The sequence below is a fragment of the Pantherophis guttatus genome, chromosome 1 (genome assembly GCF_059756535.1).
Source record: "Pantherophis guttatus breed Tessera chromosome 1, ASM5975653v1, whole genome shotgun sequence".
Classification (NCBI taxonomy): Eukaryota; Metazoa; Chordata; class Lepidosauria; order Squamata; family Colubridae; genus Pantherophis; species Pantherophis guttatus.
In genome coordinates this window covers 172,239,519-172,260,701 of record NC_142063.1, presented here as the reverse complement: position 1 = coordinate 172,260,701, position 21,183 = coordinate 172,239,519, and the positions used below count along the sequence as shown (strand labels likewise).

The window sequence follows — 21,183 nt, the reverse complement described above, 5'->3', positions numbered from 1 at the left end:
TGCAATGTCTTCAGCTGCCATCTGCCCGCATCTGTAAAAAGAACCTCTTTATATAAAACCCCCCCGAGTGACATTATATTTGTATTCCACAAAGTATGACCAAGATCCAGCCATAGCGGTATTTTATAATCCCATTTGAGTCGGTGCTTCTTCCAAACTCTCATCAAAGAATCTCTAAGTATATGACTTTTAAATACTTTATCTACTTTGTCGTCGTAAAATAAGTAAGCATGCCATCCAAATTCAAGATCAAAACTTTCTGCATTCAATATTCCAGTCTTTTTCCTTCCAAACCAATCACTTGTTAAAGTTAAAGCTGCTGCATCATAATATAGCTGTAGGTTTGGAAGTTTAAGACCTCCTCTTTCTGGAACATCTTGCATAATTTTCAATTTCACTCTCGGCTTCTTCTCGTTCCAGACAAACTTATTCACTCCAGATTGCCAAACTTTCAATTGTTTATCACTTTTAAGCACCGGAATCATTTGAAACAAAAAAAGAAATCTTGGCAAAATATTCATCTTAACTGCTGCTATTCTTCCAAGTAGAGACAGCTGCAGTTTTTTCCAAGTCTCCATATCTTTCTGCACCTCTCGCCACAACACCTCATAGTTATTTTGAAACAATTTCATATTTGATTCTGCAATCTGAACTCCTAGATATTTTACCTTAGGTACAGTCTCAAAACCTGCCCTCCTTTCAAGCTCATGTTTACGATCTTGTGTCATGTTTTTAGCTATCATTTTAGTCTTTTTTGGATTCAATCTAAAACCTGAAACTTTACCATAGTCTTGTATAATGTCCTTCATCAAGATTATTGATTCCATTGGTTGTGATAGGGTAACAACCAGATCATCTGCAAATGCCTTTATTCTGTAATCCTCTTGCCTAATCTTTATACCTTTCAAGATATTAGAGTCCCGTATTGTATTTAACAAGACTTCTAGTGTTAAAATAAATAAAAGTGGGGACAACGGACATCCCTGTCTTGTTCCTTTTTCAATTTTAAACTCTGTTGTCAGACTTCCATTAATAATGATCTGTGCCTTTTGCTCTTGATAAATTGCCGAAATCGCCTGTATAAATTGATCCCCAAAGTCCATCTTTTTCAAAGTCTTTAATAGAAAATTCCAATCCACTCTGTCAAAGGCCTTCTCTGCATCCAAGAAGACCAGCACTGCAGGGATCTGTTTATTCTTCTCAAGATATTCCAATAAATCTATTACTTGCCTTACATTGTCCTTCATATATCTGCCCTCGATAAATCCCGCTTGATCATCATGAATCACCTTCTGAATTACTGGCATCAGCCTGTTGGCTAGTACTTTTGCAAAAATTTTATAATCTGTATTCAAAAGAGATATTGGTCTATAGTTCTCTGGTTTTTTAGGACCGATTTGTTCTTTTGGTATCAAAGATATGTAAGCTGTTGTCCATGATGGGGGTATTTTACCCCCTTGCTGAATGTTGCAAAATAAATCTCTAAGTTGTTCCACCATTTCAGCTTGCAAAGTTTTGTAATACACTGCAGTCAAACCATCCGTGCCAGGAGCTTTGGCTGTTTTTAACTGTTTAATTGCTACTATTATCTCCTCCTCTGTTATAGGATAATTCATTCTTTCCTTTTGTTGATCAGTAATTTTTATAACTCTTTTATCGTTTAAATATTTTTCTATAAGTCCATTCTGCACCTCCTCTTTAGCATATAATTTAGTATAATAATCCACAAAAGCTTCTTTAATTAATTTTTGTTGAAAGATTTCTTTCCCTCCAATATCAATACTATCAATAGTCCGTATACTTTGTTTTTTCCTCAATGTGTAAGCCAACCATCTGCCCGGTTTATTAGCGTTACAAAATGTGTTATGCTTCGCATATTGTAAGTTTGTTGCAACTTGTTCCGCCATAAGCATTTGAAATTGGTCTTTCAAAAGTTTTATAGCACTACGTATTCTTTCATCTGTTGGATTTTTAATAAGTAACTGTTCTTTATTCTTTATTTCTATTTCCAGTTCAGATCTTTTCTTTTGTCGGAACAGTCTATGTTTAGAGTTCATGTAGATAAGTACCCCTCTCATATAAGCTTTACTTGCATCCCACACAATTTCAATTGGGGTACCTTTATTCAAGTTTATTTCAAAAAATTCTTTCAAATGCTTTTTAAGTTCTGTTATATTTTTTTCATATCTAAACAAATTCTCATTTAATCTCCAAGAACATCTCTCAACCTTGTCCATCTCAATTTCTATCCATACTGGGCTATGGTCAGTCAAAGTTCTTGGAAAAATCTTTGTTCTTTTTGTCTTAACAAGTAAATCATCTGTCAACAAGATAAAGTCAATCCTAGAGAAGGATCTGTGTCTGTCAGAAAAAAAAGTATAGTCCAATTCTTTTGGATTATGTATTCTCCAAACATCTTTTAGTTCCATATCTTCTTTCATGTCGAAAAAGGTCTGTGGTAATCTGATTCTAGACTTTGCAAAACTCTTTTTATCTAATTTAGAATCAATTACTCCATTCCAGTCTCCCATAATTAAAATAGATCTGTAATCCCATTGCAATATTTTAGTATGTAACATCTTATAAAAATAGTCCTGTTGCTGATTGGGAGCATAAATCCCAATCAGAAGAATTTGGCCATTCGATATAGACAATTCAATTGCTACAAACCTACCATCTTCATCTGTTTCTATAACTTTAGCTGTTAACTTTTTATTTACATAAATAACCACACCATTCTTTTTTTGCGAAGTTGAAGATATAAAATGTGTTCCTAGTTTGGAGTTTATCAAATATTTTTGATCTTGAGTTGTGATATGCGTTTCTTGTAAACAAATTATATCATTATTAAATTGTTTCAAATATGTAAATAATTTCTTCCTTTTCTGTGCTGAATTCAACCCATTAACATTCCAGGATAAACACTTAAGCATCATCAGCCTCTTTCTGGAGCAAAGAGCAAAATAATTGAAGGTCATCCGAAAGCTTCGATCTCGCTCCTCCCATAGCTCCAATCTCTTGTGCAGTACTCTTATCTGCCTCCTTGTCTTGTCTTTCCTGTTGTTGTTGTTGCTTTTGTTTAAGTAACTTAGCTTGAGCTCGAGTTATACGTTGATCCTTAACTTCAATCATCCGAGCCGGGTCCAAGATTGGAGAAGATTCCAGCAAGGGCTCATCCAGAAAACCTCCTTCTGCACCTTGCACTTCTTCTAATTCCTGCTTAGACTGTTCTTGCAGTTCTCGTTGAGGTTGCTTCTCTTCACTCTCTTTAATCTCCAAAACTGTAGATGTACGTGGGGATGGTGTTCTTTCCTTGAGAATAGTAGTGTAGAAGTGCTGTGCCTTCTCCACGGTATTCAAACGGTATCTTTGTCCCTTGTATCTGAAAATTATGCCAACTGGTGCGTCCCACCGGAAAGGTATCTGTAAATTTTGCAATTCCTTAACGAGAAAACCAAATTCTTTTCTAGCTTTCAGCATTTTAGGAGGTAATTCTTTATAAATTCCAATTCGTGAGCCCCCCACTTGTACTGAAGTGTAAAAGGATTTTTGCAGGATATCATTTCTTATTTCTCTGTCTGTAAAATATATGACTACATCTCTAGGTAATTGTCTTTGTCTGGCCACCCAAGAGTTCACTCTGTAAATTTTGTCTATTTTGTGAAAAACCACATCTGGATTAACTTGTAAAATCTTAGCCAGGGCCTCAGAACAAACTTGTCTCAAATCCTGTCTTTCCTCCTCTCGAATTCCTCGAATCCGTATAGCAAACTCCATTGCCCTGAATTGTATCATGACAATCTCGTCTTCAACTCTCTGCATTTTATTGTCAACATCAGCAATTTTATAATCATTGTCTTTCATCTTAACATTAACTTCTGATTTAAATTCTTCAACTTTAAAATCAACTTTCCCAATAAATTCTGCCAGGCCAGATGCCACTTCTGATATTTTTTTGGTCACCTTGTTTTGATTCTGTTTCACCATATCTTTAACTTCATTAATTTCCTGCATAAATTCCTGGTGTGATTTTTGAAGTTTGTCATCTATCCCCTGATGTGATTTTTGAAGTTTATCATCTATCTCCTGTTGAGATTTTTGAAATTTATCATCCAAAGTTTTAGAAATAAATTCTTTTAAATCTCCCACATCAAATTCTTTTTTCTGGGTCTGTAACTGCTGAGCAGGGGGAAGTTGCGTTTCATGTTTATGTGTGGGGGATCCCCCCCCGTTGCCTTCCCTTCCTGCTTCTTTGAAGCCATCCTGCCACGTGATCTAGTTTTTCTAAAGAGGGAAGTTCCTTTTCCTTTCCCTCCTGCACAAAGACTTCTAAAAAAGTCCCCCAGATTTGATCAAATAAAGGTTGAAGTAAAGCAAAGTCAAATTTTGAAAGGGAGAAATTTTCCAATTGTTTCTCTTATAACAAGCAAAGCAACTTTGTAGCAACTTGGAAACTTTGTAACAAAGCAAAATAACTTCACCAATCCACACTCGCTGGCTCGTTAACTCTGAGGCTAAACGCCATGTTTTTTCTAAGCACTTTCACTCATTCACGTTTTCTCAGGTTGAAAAGTCAACAAAGCGCTGATACTTGCGTTTCCAAGATTCAGGATCCAGATAGTTTCACTGTTGATTAAAGCTGGTTCTTTCGCTTTAAGTTTCCTGCAGCCGGCTTGTTCTGCAAAGGCAGAATCGTCCCACGTCGCCCGGAGTTTCAGCAGGTTGGGAGGGAGCCACGCCTGTTCTCTCCCCAGAAGCTTCCCTGGGGGGTTACAGGGGCTCGACCTGTGCCCTGCGATCTCTCCTTCTTCAATCCTACGGATTTAGAAGTTTTCGAGCCGCTTCCTCGTCTCGGAGCGGCTCTACGGGCGGCGGGGCTGGCGGAGCTTCAAAGGGCGCCGCCGTCGCCGAAGACAGGGAAACCGGAAGTCGATAAACTAAATTATTAACGTATCCTAAATAGAAAACTATCTTTAGATAGATTTTTACTCCAAAAGCATTTTAGTAACATACATTTGATAAAAATTTAAAAAAAATCCAATTTAAATTTTTAAAAATCCAATTAATTTTTTTTAATCGATTTTTATCTACCCTGAGAAGCACCATGTGCTTAGAGCTCAAAGCATTGTTAAAGACCCCACACACCCACTTCACAGTCTTGTTTCTGTTGCTCCCCTCTGGGAGGAGGTTTCTGTTGCTCCCCTCTGGGAGGAGGTTTCGAAATATATCTAGCAGAACTACCAGATTATGTAACAGCTTTGTTCCCAATGCCATCCATCTGATAAACTCGCAAGGTTCATTTTTCTCACCATGTACATATATACATCCAAACTAGACTGTGTTGTTTCTCTGTGTCAGAGAAACCTACCCGGTTTTCGCGCATTTCATCAGCCGAGGTCACAAGGGAGGGGCGGGGGGTGGCGGTTGTTAATAAAGAAGATCTTAGGCCGAGGGAGGCCACTGTTCCTCAGACTGCCGGATGTGAGTCCCTCCTTGTGAAGTGGGGTCATGGGGTACAGATGGGCTTGCTGATCACATACCTGGCTCCCTGCCATGTGGCAGCAGCCCTGCCCGAGCTGCTCAACGTTATAACCACGGTGGCGGTTGATACCCCCAGGCTCATGGTCATGGGGGATTTTAACCTTCCATCCTTCGGTGAGATGTCTGAGGTGGCTCTGGAGTTCATGGCTTCCATGATGGCTATGGACCTGACCCAGTTAGTTCATGGCGGCTATGGACCTGACCCAGTTAGTTCACATGGGGGGAAACATGCTGGACCTGGTTTTTGTCTCTGGTCAGTGGATGAGTGATCTTGAGATAGGGGATATAACGATTGAGCCCTTGTCATGGTCGGATCACTCCCTCCTTCGCTTTGACCTTGGAACCTCCATATCCCGCCACAGGAAGGCAGAACAGATGAGATGGTTCCGCCCCAGGCGCCTGATGGAACCTGATAGGTTCCAGACGGAGCTTGGACCATTCCCTGAGGCTCTGGCTCACGCCTCGACTGAAGATCTAGTGGCCGCCTGGGATAGGGTGGCCGCTGGAGCTTTGGATTGGGTCGTGCCTTTGCGGCCTCTGACCCAGCGCCGGTCTCACCTGGCTCCTTGGTTTACCGAGGAGCTGAGGGAGATGAAGCGCCGGAAAAGACGCCTGGAGAGCAGTTGGAGGGCCAGCCTTTCTGAATCCGACCGAACACTGGTAAGGTCTCATATTGAGACTTACCTAGTGGCGATAAAAACGGCAAAATGTAACTATTTTGCCGCTCTTATTGCATCATCAGATAATCGCCCGGCCGCTCTATTTAGGATGACCCACTCCCTACTCCACCAGGGAGTGTGGGAGGACGTCTTGGAGGGTAGAGCCGAGGACTTTCTGCAGTATCTGTATGACAAAATCGCTCAGATTCGGGAAGACTTGGACTCTGACTGGGTAGACTCAGGAGGAATGATGGGGGCAGGTCTTGAGAATGTTATCTGGGAAGAGTTTGACCCTGTGACTCCCGAAGACGTGGACAGGATTCTGGGTAGACTGAGCACAGCCACGTTTATTGGACCCGTGTCCCTCCTGGTTGATGCTGGCTTCTCGGGAGGTGACACGAGGCTGGCTCCAGGAGATTATAACTGCTTCATTGAGTGAGGGTGACTTTCCCGCCGCCTTGAAAGAGGCGGTGGTGAGGCCTCTCCTCAAGAAGCCTTCCCTGGACCCGGCAGTGTTAGCAAACTATCATCCAGTCTCCAACCTTCGCTTTGTGATGAAGGTTGTTGAGAGTGTGGTGGCACGACAGCTTCCCCAGTACCTGGATGAAACGGTTTATCTGGATCCGTTCCAGTTGGGCTTCAGGCCTGGGTACAGCATGGAAACGGCATTGGTCGCGTTGGTTGATGATCTCTGGAGGGCTCGGTACAGGGGTTGTTCCTTTGTCCTGGTCCTATTAGATCTCTCAGTGGCTTTTGATACCATCGACCATGGTATCATGCTGCACCGGTTGGAAGAGTTGGGGGTGGGGGGCACCATGCTGCGGTGGTTCTCCTCCTTTCTCTCCGACTGGTCGCAGTCTGTGTTGGCAGGGGGACAGAGGTCGACCCCGAGGCGCCTTATATGTGGGGTGCCACAGGGGTCGGTCCTCTCGCCCATTCTGTTCAACATTTATGTGAAGCCACTGGGCGAGATCATCCGTGGTTTCGGGGTGAAGTACCATCAGTACGCTGATGATACTCAGCTGTACATCTCCACCCCGGACCACTCCAATGATGCCCTTGAAGTGATGTGCCTGGAGGCCGTGCGGATCTGGATGGGGAGAAGCAGACTCAGGCTCAATCCATCCAAGACTGAGTGGCTGTGGTTTCCGGCGTCCCGATATAGTCAGTTGGTGCCATCACTGACTATTGGGGGCGAGTCATTGGCCCCCATGGAAAGGGCTCACAACTTGGACGTCCTCCTGGATTCACGGCTATCTTTAGAAGAGCACTTGACGGCTGTGGCCAGGAGGACTTTCTATCAGGTCCGCCTGATACGCCAGTTGCGTCCCTTTCTGGATCGGGACTCCTTATGCATGGTCACTCATGCCCTCGTCACTTCCCACCTGGACTATTGTAATGCTCTCTACATGGGGCTTCCCTTGAGGAGCACCCGGAGGCTCCAGCTGGTTCAGAGTGCAGCCACGCGGGTGGTTATGGGAGTGGCGTGGCGTTTCCATGTGACACCTCTCCTGCGCGAGCTGCACTGGCTCCCAGTGGTCTTCCGGGTGTGCTTCAAGGTTTTGGTTACCACCTTTAGAGCACTCCATGGCTTAGGACCAGGGTACTTATGGGACCGCCTTCTGCCACTAGTAGCCTCTCACTGGCCAGTACGCTCCCATAGAGAGGGACTCCTAAGGGTGCCGTTGGCCAAACAGTGTTGATTGGCGGCCCTCAGGGGGAGAGCCTTCTCTGTGGGGGCACCTGCTATCTGGAATGAGCTCCCCCCGGAGATACGGAGGATCCCGGATTTACGCATCTTCTGCCGTGCCCTCAAGACCTATTTATTTCAACAGGCTGGCCTGGCCTAACTTCCCTTTTAATTGTAACTTTTAAAATTGGTTTTAAAACATTAGGGGTGTTTTAAATTGTTTTGGGCCAAATTATTTAATGGGTTTTTATATTGTCTTTTAAATTTTGTAGTTTGTGTGTTTTATCTTTCTGGCTGTTCACCGCCCTGAGTCCTTCGGGAGTAGGGCGGTATATAAATCTAATAAAATGAAATGAAATGAAATGTGGATATATGCATAATTTTGTAATTATTTATTTTGTCATATTTATGTAGTGTGTTGGAGATGGTGACCCTTTGAGAGCTGTATACAACAAAATTTCATTTTAACGTATGCCAATTAGTGTACATTCAAAATGACAAAAAAGTTATTCTAAATTTAAGTCTAATTTATTTTCAGTGTAATCTAAGATGCTGGCTAAACTCTAGGCATTCAATTCAGGTGAATAGAGATTACTTGCCAAAGGCAGTAGCAGAATGGACACAGAATGAGGCATTCTTGGTGCCTGCTCCTCCCCTTTAAGGCAAAAATGGTCCCATCTCCTACAGTCTTCTGGAGAATAGTTTACAGCTGGCTTTACTGGACTGTCTTTTAATGATTAAGCAGGAGAGAAAAATCCATGCCATTATTTTTTATTACCATTGATGGTTGTACTGTTGATCGTGTTACTACACAATCTCTGGGCAGTTATATATACATATCTTTTGTTTATATGTCTGTCTAGACCAGTGTGTATTTGTTTATTGAGTGTATTTCTAGACCAGTAATGGCTAACCTTTTCCGGACTGAGTGCCCAAAGTGGGCAAAGCAAGGCTTGATTTAGAGAGGCCTTTAGAGGATTTAGGAAATGGAATGGGATCTTTAACCACCCACTTTTTGCCCTTTAAAGGTTAGGGCAAAAAGTGAGCGGTTAAGGTTCTCTTCCCTGAAACTCTCTAAATATAAAATACAGTAAAATAAAATGCCCAAATTTTGGTCCTACCTATTCTAAGGATGCACATTTTACCAGTCCTACTATAACCTTTAATACTGTAGAGCATGATAGGTGATGGCTGTAAAGAAAGAGGAAACAAGTTACCCAGTTATTATTACAAAACTCAAGTTCAGGACTGGGTAGCCTTGAACAAGAGCAGTTCTGCTTGAAGCTTAGGAAACACTTGTATAAACTTGAGAATTTTTCTTCCTACAGTGCAATATATCATGTGAAAATATACTTTGAACCCAAACTTAAAATGATTCATAACACGTATCAGTACTCTTATGTTTTATTGCGAGTCTCTCTATACTCTTAAAATTGGCTTTTAAGGAAAATGTCAACTCTACTGAAGGTTTATGGCACTACTTCAAACAATTGGAGACATGCTAACGTGTATGTTTCACACAAGTCAAAAAATTCATATTTGAAAATTACTTCATCTCTGTTCTCGATGTATTTCTCATGGTTAACTGATTTAGGATTTAACTAAATTATCTCACCACGCAGTAAGTCAAAAGTACCCTGGCTGTTTACATAATAGAGCTACAATTTAGTATAGTATTTTAAGCTAGTGTGTTGTATATAGAAAGATTTTATATAGAAAGCTCCATACAACTTATTTATAGCCTGTTTATCTGATACAATTTCATACATGCTCATTTCTTCATCTGAACCCGAGTGGCTCCTATAAGCATCTACACAGAATAATTAGCATACTGTCATGTAAAACCATACAATGCCAAGATGCCATACAACCATACAATGCCAACAATACCTATGTCCAAGATATGCCACCTTACCCTCTGGAATGAAAGTCAACTGAAAGCACCTCCTTTACGAAAGGGACACAGAAACAAACAGGAAAAAGAAATGGGGTGGAAAGAGGCAGGCTGAAACTCTTCAATATTATACCAATTTCTAGGTAAATAAATCTTGGGCAAATCTTAGGTATAGCTATTTTATATGGCCTATTAAAATATTTAATCTGTTCCGTGCTGAGCAGAAAGGTAGACTCAAAAACATAAATGGCTGCTTCCAACTCTGTGATTCTATGAAAACTGCTCAGGTGAGTTGATTTTAGTATTTGGGTGACATCATGGTTACAGGTTAACCTGGGGACCAACTCTGCCTTATTCAACAGATAATTAGCCCGGCCATTGCGAACACAGCCATATTTTTTTTTTTTCAAAAGTTGGTGCAACTTCACACAGCAGGCTAAGCCGTGGCCGATCACAACTGGTCAAGCTACCTTTGTCGGGATGGTCACCCAACGCATTTAAGCCAAACTGAGATATAGATCGCATTACAGCTTAGCATAAAAAAGGACGTGTCTCGATACAACGTTCATAAGCAGGAGCTGAAGGGAAATTGGGGTAACAAAATGAAGGAACTCCCCCACGCCCGCCCCACGGAGAGTAGCGTCTACGGACTTCAGGGGTTGAACTCTCAGAGCAGACATTACACGGGGGTGGGGGTGTGGGGTGGGGTAAGGGGAGTGAAAGGGTGCGCGCGCGCGCTCCGGAAGCAGCCAAGAAGCCCCGCCCCTAAGCGCGTGCATGGAAGGAAGCGACGACGTCGAGGTAATCTAACCGCTGCTCCTTTCCTTTTCTCTACACCGCCGATTTAAGCGCCCGACCTAAATTGCCTGCCCGCTCTTCTACGTGTGTTTCTTACCTCCATTGCGCTTCCCCCTCCCCCTTCACTGATTCAAAAGTGTCAAAAGAAAAAAAAAGCACAACCGCAACTTCCTCTTCCGGGTTATCAGGAAGACAATCACTCGATATTCCTAGAGCGGCGCAGAAAGAATTTATATACAGTACTATTCCGCGTGTCTGGTGAGGAACGTCAGGCGCGCGCCGCCGTCCGGACGAGTGGTTGGAAACGCCCACAAGACGAGCCTAAGCGGTTATCCTGATAGCCTTTAGGGCAGTGTTTCTCAACCTTGGAAGCTTGAAGATGGGTGGACTTCAACTCCCAGAATCCCCCAGCCAGCGCTGCTGGCTGGGGGATTCTGGGAGTTGAAGTCCACCCATCTTCAAGCTTCCAAGGTTGAGAAACACTGCTGAAGGGAGAAAGGAGCAGCGGTGCTTTCTGTGTCCCTAGACACCCGACTTGGTCCGAGAGGACTTGCTTTGGCCACTGTAGAAAGAAGGGTGTGGTTTGCACGGAACAAGCTCGGCCGTGCTTGGATAACCTTTTGGGGTTTACACAGTACAGTAGCTAAACCGTAGTTCACCAAATAAAAATTACAAAACATCCCTTCTTTTCTTTGCCAGGTGTGTGACCTGGTTGGCGTCTCGGCAGGAGACCGTAGAGAAGGGAGCCTCGCACTTTTGGCTCCTCTTAATAGTTCCTGGTTCAATTTGGAGATAGGCCTAGAACGGAGGTCTCAAACTCGATTTCATTAAGGGCTGCATTAAGGTTGTGTTTGACCTGGAGGTGGGGGGCAGCTCGACGTCACTCGTTTCTGGTCTGCCTGTGGTGGCCCAGGCAGAGCTGGGGGGGATCCACTGCCTCCAGCGGAGGAAGGCGAGACCAGGGAGAGCGCCAAACCCTTGTCCTCCAGAGGAGCCTCGCTGTCCCTCTCAGGCCACGCTTAGGACCCGCGGACAGCAGTGCAGGCTGTCCAGAGCCCTAGGAAGGCGAGGGCGAGGGCAAGTGCCCAGCCCAGCCCTTGAGCTCCCAAGGCACCGAGACCCCACAGCCCAGCCCAGTCCTGCTTCCCTGAGGGGGTGCCCACCTGCTCTTACCACCTCCTCGAGGCTGCTGCTGTTCTCGCTCTTCTTGGCCAGATTCCTCATGGTGTGTGCTGGAGGGCAAAGTGTGTGGGTCAGAGGGAGGCCCACTCCCTCTCCACGCAAGGAGATCTGGCTTTGTAACCAAAGCATCCTCAGCGATAGGATGGGAGACCACCAGGAGAGGTCAGGAGGAGGGGACAAGGGCAGCAGGTGGCCAAGTGCTAAGGCAGGACTTTCCTCAGAGACCTTCCCTCTTTCTCATTATCCCTCTCTCCCTCCCTTCCCTCTCTTTTCTTTTTCGTTCCCTTTTCATTTCCCTTTCTTCTTCCTTCCCCTTTCTCTCTTTTTCTTTCCTTGCTCTCTTCCCATCTTTTCTTTTTCTTTGTCTTTCCTCTTTCCCTTTCTCCTTTCCTGTCCCTTCTTGGATGCACAAATGCAAAAGGGGAAACATTTCTCGATGCCTCCTTCCCTTGTGATCAAATGCCACTTTTGCTAGGCATTAGTTTGTTTTGCTAGCACTCTGCCAGCGAAAACAGACCTCAGGAGGGGCATGAGCGGCCCTCCCGAGCTCCATTTTTGGCTGTGATCACCTCCTACAGCACGCTGCCATCCGCCACCATGTATTTAATTCCTACAATACTTTAATTGTGATCGATTACAGAAAAGCTTTTGACTATGTAGAACCCAATAAGCTATGGGGGGGGTTTGCATGATCTTGGTGTCCCAATTCTGATCAGACTTATCAGTTCACTGTACACTGATCAGGAGACAACAATGAGAACTCTTTATGGTGACACATTGGTTCAGGATCAGTAAGGAAGTTAGACAGGGATGTATCTTATCACCATTTTTGTTCAATCTGTATGTAAATTAATCCAGTGTGAGAAAACATGCAGAGGGAACAGAATGGCTTGCTAAACTCTGAGTGGCACAAGTGTTTGGAAATTGTTTATTTTTCAGCTCTCATGTTAAGGAAGGAAGAAAAATTGAACACATGATGACACCATATGCATTTCTTTTGAGATCACTTGTAATGCCCTTATGACAGTGATGGCTAACTTTTTCTCGTCGTGTGCCAAAAGCACATGCGCATCCCGAAAATCGGCTGGTGGGAGGCGCCCACGCATGCACGGTGGAGCTGAGCTGGGTGACGGCTCGCGTGCCCACAGAAAGGTCTCCATGTGCCAGCTGTGGCACACGTGCCATAGGTTCGCCATCACGGCCTTATGCCTTTGCTAAATCATGGGGGCTGTTTCTGTAAATCATACAATATGCTTTTAAAATTTATCTAGGATTTCAAAAACTGTCTAGACTCTAGAGCAAGGGTGTCAAACTCACAACAACATGTCACGTGACATTTTGCAACTTTTTTCCCTTTGCTAAACTGGGTATGGGCATGCCCAGCACATGACGCATCCAGCCCATGGGCCATGAGTTTGACACCTCTGCTCTAGAGGAACTTAATTTCATCTTTTACAGCAAGAATTTACACTGCCTGTAGAATTTTATGGCTAGTACAGAGGCAGAGAATACAATATATATACAGTCCCCATGTTCGGAGGTCTGACTTGCAGACAACTTATACTTGTGAATGTGCTGCTTATTACTAAAAATGGTGGATGACTTTCTCCTTCCTCAAGCCAACAAACCATTGAAGCTGTGCATTTTTAATATGCAGTCTGTTTTCAGTGGTTCATGAAAATATGTGCTTTCAGTGGTTTGTCACAGTGCTGAAATCCAATTTTTTTGCTACCGATTCTGTGGGTGTGGCTTGTTGGGCGTGGTGTGGCTTGTTGGGCGTGGCTTGTTGGGCGTGGCAGGGGAAGGATACTGCAAAATCACCATTCCCACCCCACTCCAAGGGAAGAATACTGCAAAATCCCCATTCCCTCCCCACTCTGAGGCCAGCCAGAGGTGGCATTTGCTGGTCCTCCAAACTGCTCAAAATTTCCACTACCAGTTCTCTAGAACCTGTCAGAACCTGCTAGATTTCACCCCTGGTTTGTTAACTGAAGGAAGGAAAACATAATCCACCATTTTTAGTAATAGGTAGCCCATTCATAAATTCCAACACATGCAAATTTCAGTTAAAGGCAGACTTGGGGATGGATCTTGATCTTAACATAGGGACTGCCTGTATGTGTTCTGTGTTTGGATAAATAATCATACAAACAGAAAGGCGTCTTTTGCAATGGGCTTACTCTCCTGTGTAGAAGTTATCACAACACTTTACAAGTAAAAGGGAAACTCAAATTCCTCCAAGCAAGATAAAAGCTATGAAAGGACCTTTCCCATATGCAGTCGATAAAGCCAGAATAATATTGATCCTACTACACACCAAAATCAAAGCAAAATTACAGGTGATGTTCCAGTGTAGAGTGATTAAAACATTCAAAAAAATGCCATAGGTCACAAATGCATAAATCTGAAATAGCTAAACAAAGCCATGAAAAGGATGATAAATCCTTTCTATGGATGATCTCCTGTGATTTGCAGGTGCTTGAGTAGTCTTGCTGCTTGTTGCTAGCAGTGGATTTTGTCAGACTCACAGACATCTAGGTTATGTCAAAGTCATTACTGTACATTTAGTATATTGTTGGATAGAGTTATTTTTCTTTAAAAAATAAATTCTCAAATAAATAAACTTTATTGTCATTGTATGTGTATACACAGTATACACATACAACGAAATTCACTTAACACCCAAAGACCAGGTCCAACACACATAATCCCCAAACACACTCCCCACCCACCACAATTACCCACCCCTAAACCACCCAAACATCCACACAACAGACCAAGTAATACTGTCCAACCACTGATGGTGGCCCTTTAGTTCTTGTTGAGTGCAATTATAGCTCTGGGATAAAAACTATTCAGAAAATGTGTGGTCCAAGTTTTAATTGTTCTGTATCTTCTGCCAGAAGGCAACAGTCCAAAATGCCTGTGTTCTTATAGTGCCTAGTATCTGTTTCAATATTTATAAATGATTATTTCACTTACAGTCTTACTGAGGCTGAACATGATCACTCTGAATTCCTACAATCAGTGCATACCAGAAACTGAACTAAATCAAATTTTTATGTTAGAAAAAGCTCTATATCTAGGATGTTATATAAATAAACATGGAATGAGCTAAAAGACAAAGATATAGAAGTTATGTCTGGAATTAACCTCCCCAAATCTGTTGCTGAGCTAAGAAAACATTTAAGCATGGTGCAATACCTTGGATGATTTTGTATTACAATTGGCAGAAGTCCTGCATTCCTTAAATGAAATGTTCAAAACAGACACTATCTGTCACTAAGGACATGAATAAGTTGTTGTCAGGTGTATAAACAATGTTTAACCACATCCTCAGTTCTGGCAGTTTGTGATAATCGCTAGTATATTGTTATGAGTGCTGATGCTGGCAACTGTGTAATAAATGGAGTGTAAGTTCACGGATGAGAATTGAAGGCAATAGCATATTATTCTCAAACAGTCAGATCCAGAAATATGATGTGCCCAAGTTGCAAAAGCATGACTCACATTAATGTAGCCATGTGAATGATTGATGGACTAAAGTTCTTCCAATTTTATGCAAACTTGAGTTGTGCACATTTAAAATGATTTGAAAGAAATGCAGTACTTCTGTATTACTAATGAGACAGCTATGTCTTTTTTCCAAACTTTTCTACTAACTTGGAAAAAGAGGCAGATATGCCTACTGTAATTAATAAGAGAATTGCTGGACACATGAAAGATTCAAAATAATTTTCAAAATGTACATAATCTTCATTCAGACAAGAAGCCATTTGTTTCCCAGAGAATTACAGAGATGGGGTACAGGTATCAGTAATATACCAAACATTTTTCTTCCAGATTATGATTTGTAAGCTCTTACTTCATTCAGCCAAAACATTATTTGAACAGATAAAAGAATAGTAGATGGCCAGGCAAAGAAGGTCAAACAAATCTGGAAAGAGTATACTGAAATTCTGCACAGTAAAGATGTCGATATCCAAGACATCTTTAAAAGATACTGTCTATTTACTAAAATCTCTAGTGCCATAATATGAAATGCAATCAGTACTCGGGGCATTCCAAGTTGGAAGTCCATAGGAATTAATGGCAGAAGTATGGCAAGCAACTGAAGAAGAATTAGTAAAATTAGCTAACCAAATGGTGCCAGCAAATCTGGAGAATAACATAATGGTCAAAACAGATTGGAAAAGATCAATCTATATAACAATACAGAAGAAAGAAAATTTAACAGAGTAAAATTACAGTATTCTTAAATTCACACATCTTCTATATAAATAAAAATGTAAATGTCCTTTTGTAGATAACCACACATCTCCGAAAGTTCTTCACCGATTGCTTTCAAATTTTGACACAACGTTGCATTCGACTATGGGCGTGTTTTTATATACCTATATTATATACATGTCACACCTGTGACAGGTAAAAACATGAAAAACATTGGAAAACATTGAAAGACATTGACAAACATTGAAAAACATTGAAAAACAGCGCCATCTGCTGGACGTAAAACCAACATGGCAGCCTCCCAGCCCTGATTACGTTCAACAGATTTCTGTTCTGCTCCTTATATTTAGACTCTCCATATTGCTTCCAAGAAACTGCGCATTTGGAAGGCAGAGACGCCCGAGGGCCATATCCTGCCACCAGCTCGGCAAGTAGGCAGCCGACTCTCCACTGGGAAGCCCTCGCAGCCGGTGCTTCTAGGGCTGGGCGGGGCCCACCCGAGCCTGGCTCTGACCTCCCCCTCCCCCGGCCGCCCCGCGAACTAGCCTCACCTGCTGCTGCTGCCCATCCCCCTCGCCAGCCGCTCTCGGGGCTCCCTCCAAAGAACACCTGGCAACGAGGCTGCCTGGGTCCGCTGAGTGGGAACCCTCCGTCCCTCGCCTGGCCCAAATCGCGCCTGGCCCAGTGCTACCACGGGCTCTGAGGTCAGAAAGACCAGCCGCTAACTGGCGCTATGCGAATCCGGTCGGTGAACGGGAGATGGATGCAACTGGAGCCTCAGGGTAGCCTTTGACCAGCGCCGCTGGTCCCAGGTGGGCGCTCTGGCAGTTCACGGAGCCTACATGAAAATTTCAGCCTCTGGTAGAAAAGGGGCTCTGGGGAGGCTTCGGGGGGTGGAAACAGGCAGGATGGAAGATGGCAGGCCCTCTTTCGTTTCGCCTGGAAGAGCGGGGGATTTAATCATTCCCCTGCCCTTGGCAGGCGGGGGAGGAGAACTGCGCAGCAGGGGTCCAGTGGAGTGTGCATGGCTCCTGGCTTTGCCGCTTTCTTCCTTCAGGCGGGAAGCCCCAAACCAGCCTCAAACCCCCACCGCACCCCCTCCCTCCCTTCCCTTCCCTTCCCTTCCCTTCCCTGCTATGCGTCTCCCTATTGAGCCCCCAGAGAACATCTGTGTAGGGAAGACGGAGGGGGTGTCATGAATAAATGCCTTGCCTCTGACCCAGAGCTGGAAGCAGGGGGGCTGGACAAGCCAGCCCCCAAGGTCCACCCTAACCCAATAACCCCTCCTTACCTTAGCCACGCCCCGGGGGTACTTAAGGGTCAGCCATGCGGTCCTGCTTCTGTTCCAGACTTGTACCTGTAACGATAAGATGTATAATTAATAAACAGTAATTGATTTAATACGAACCTGTCTATGGAGTTATTGGGCACGATCCCCGAACACAATTAACAATATGGTAGCAGAGGATGGTTGGATAGCCCAATCCTGATACTCCACAGCATGCAAGGGACCACAACAGACAGGGTGAATACCAGAGCATTCACCAAGAAGATGGCAGAACGATCTGCCCAACCCGAAACCACGCAAGGAGAGGCACCCGAGACGAGCGGCCTACTCCACCACCCATCCACCCCGGCCAGGAGCAACGAGGGGTGGACGAAACACGAAACCTCAAAAGAAGAGATGCACGACCTAAAAGGAAAACTCCTCGAGCTGATAGATTCATCGCAAAGCAATAACGACCTCATCGCGGAACTCCGAAGCCTGATCAAAGGCTGCGAAGCAGCGAGTGAGGAAGATGAAGACGAATCCGATTACAGCGAAGGAGACCCGGTAAGGGAAGATTTCCCCCACCAAAAACCCACCGCAAAGGCCGAAGGAGACTTCACGCCCTTTTCATGGCGGCCATCTTGGGAGGCGGCATCATCAAAGATGGCCGACCATCCACCAATAGACTCCCGAGATTTAAATCCCATGGCGGGAATCGGGGCCTACTCAAAAACAACCGACCAAAAATACTACAAAAAACACAAAAGCCCCAAACCCAAACCTACAGACTCGCCTACCGAGCCCGAGGTCAATAAAGCCATCGAACTAATCGCCGCGGCCCTAGGGGACAAGGTGAAAATACCGACCATACACCCCGGTGCCAGGCCAAAAAGCAAAAGGGACCCCAGCGCGACGAGGGCCGGCACCGACGCCCACCCTGGGAAGCCTGCCACCATCGCGTGGACCCAGGACCACCCAGAGCCCCTAAGGAGCCTACCCACAAAAACGGGACACCAAGGGCGATGGGACTACTCACCGGACTGACGACCGGGACCAGATCCGTGGACCGCGAGGCCATCCGCAGGCAGGGGACGTCCATCGGCGGGCAGGGGGCTCGGCCCGACACCCACAGGCGGCATCCGCATGAGACCGGGCCATCCGGGACCATTCGCGGCCCCAGCGGGACTCCCAGCGTCTACTGGCGATCCTCACCGCTTCCCGAGACTCCAGGCGACGATCCGCGACGATCCCGAGCAGACAAGGCCAACCGGAGAGGAACTGAAGGCCCATCCGGAAGATTGGGGCCTTCACCCGGGAGCAGCATGGACGAGCTCCTCACTCCACGGCGACTGGGGAGAAATGAACCTCACGCATGCGCAGCACGCCCCTGTAAGAGAAACGGAACAGGACATAGAGCTACACCGACGCAGACACATAGAGACAAGTCAGTTCAGACTTGCCACAGTCGTTCCTCTGCCTTATTGCGAGTATCCTTACGTGAGGAACCATGGACAGCGACATAATGTGAGTAATTTAACTTACAATTCAGGGACTTTGCCCAGTGACTTTCCCAAACTGAGGCTAGATGGGGAGAATTTCCTGGACTGGAATCAACAGCTCCAGGCCACCCTGCTTAAGGAAGACCTATTATCTATGGTTACAGACCCCCCAGAAAAACCCTGGACTTTTGAATTAGATTGCATCCATCACAAAGCTTACTGTATTGTCATTGCCAGCATTACCCCCAGCATTTACCCCAGTATTAGCCACCACCTGACTGCGTTGGAAATAATACAGAGAATGCACAAATTATTTTACTGCCAAAGCGTTGCCAGCACCACCAGGCTGTCCAGGGAATTTTATGCCACCAAACTCAAGGCAGGGACACCCATGAGCGAGCATTTACTATCCCTAAATAATACTAGGGCCCAGCTGACACAAAGTGGGGAGGTCATAAGCGAGAGGACCATGATAAGTATCATAGTAAATTCCCTAGACCCCAGTTGGGACACCTTCATTACGCAGATAGACAATCTAGGGACAGGGAGGCTCTCACTGGACTTACTAACAAGCAAACTAATATCAGAAGATTGCATCAGAAAGGACCGCTCTCTAAGCTGCAGGGAGCAAAGACCCAGCAGAAAGGTTGAGCCACAGGGCAGGAGCCACAGCAACACAGAGTGTTATATATGTGGGTCAAGAAACCATTACAAAAGGGACTGCCCTAAAAATACAGGAGACAGGATACATAGAAGAGATAGGCCAGAGCAAAGGGCAAGACATACCAGCGGACGCTCACCAGAGGTCAGACACAGGCGTAGGGATTCCCCTAGCCCTAGGGACAGGAGAGACCACAGGGACAGTTTCAGGGAAAGCCACACCGGATCACTGTATGGCATAGGGGATCAAGTACGACACATAGGCCAAGACAAGGAGGAAGGCACATGGCTACTGGACTCAGGAGCCACAAACCACACCACACATGACCGCAATCTACTAACCTCTTTTACAGGAGAAAGCTTTGTAGTGAAAGTGGCTAACCAGAATAACGTACAAGTAACAGGCAAAGGTAACGCATACGTGCCAGGAATAGGTGTGGTACAGGGAGTACTTCTAGTGCCAAATATACCATATAATATCCTTGCCACCCTAAAACTGAGCAAGGATAACAATGTCGAGGTGACTTTCAAAGAAGGAAAGGCACAGGTAACCAGAGGGGGTAAAAGGATAGGGAAAGTAGTAGTCAGTGGGGAACTACCATTCTTCCACCCAACCAAGGACAAACAGCCAGAAGTAAACAATCACCGAGGGGTTAGACCCAATAGCACAGACAACGCAAGTAAGGAAGTAGAGGGGGTTAAGCACACACACACCACCGATGAACCCAGTGAACAGGGGGCACCCAGGAAGGAGAAACCAGCGATAGGAAAACCGATGCATGACAACTGTGCCCACCTATTACACAGAAAACTAGGACACATTAGTTTTCCCGTAGTGCAGAAAATGTTGGAATGCTCTGAAGGTATAAAAATAAAGGATTGTGAGAACTATCTCGAGTGTTCTATTTGTAAGGGCTCCAAATTAAAAACCAAACCAAGACCCAAGAAGTCAGTACGCACAACTAATTCGATCTTTCAACTTGTACATATGGACCTAGTGGGGCCACTAAGGCCCTCCATCAAGTACAGGAAAAGGTACTTCCTGACCATAGTGGATGACTTCAGCCGCTATGGCTTCGTGTACACCCTAAAACACAAAAATGAGGTATTCCAAAAATTTAAGGAATTCTATGTGAGGGTGGAGACACAGCACAACACCAAAATCAGGCAAATAATGACAGACCGGGGGTCTGAATTCTTATCAAGCGACTTCTCGCGATGGCTGAAGGCACGCGGGATGGTCCATTACACGACTTCTCCGTTTTCCGCCTTTCAAAATGGCGTGGCAAAACGAAAAAACGGAACGCTACAGACCATGATGAGGTGCGTGCTGGATGATGCCGGCCTAGGGCAGCATTTCTGGTCCGAAGCACTCATTTATTCGAATTATACTCTAAATAGACTATGGTCCAGCGTACTGAATAAAACCCCATACGAATTAATGTACCAAAGGAAACCACAGGTGTCACACTTACACATATTCGGGGTCACAGCAGATGTGCACATCCCCAAACAACTCAGGCGTAAGGGGGACAGGGTATCCAGGAGGCTGAGGTTCATGGGCTATGAACCGGGGATGAAGGGATACAGGTTCATAGACAACAGCAACAATTTCGTAATATCACGAACAGCTGTTTTTCACGAAAACGCTAACTGGTCCAAAATACACCTCAACGAGGTGTCCCTTAACAAGGACGGACCAGGGGATGATAAAAGGGAAATAAAACACCAAGCAGGAAGGGGCACTGAACAGGGAAAGA

The 21,183-nt window shown here is 44.8% G+C and overlaps 1 protein-coding gene across 1 annotated transcript in view; it reads right to left on the bottom strand.

Moving 5' to 3' along the window:
- ZDBF2 (zinc finger DBF-type containing 2) overlaps window positions 1-10,845 on the bottom strand; it is a 45,695-nt gene extending 34,850 nt beyond the window's left edge. The window contains 1 exon segment of the mRNA XM_034431575.3: window positions 10,680-10,845. Within this exon segment, the coding sequence (XP_034287466.2) occupies window positions 10,680-10,685 (6 nt within the window). The 5' untranslated portion in view covers window positions 10,686-10,845.
- Between the last annotated feature and the right edge of the window lie 10,338 nt (window positions 10,846-21,183).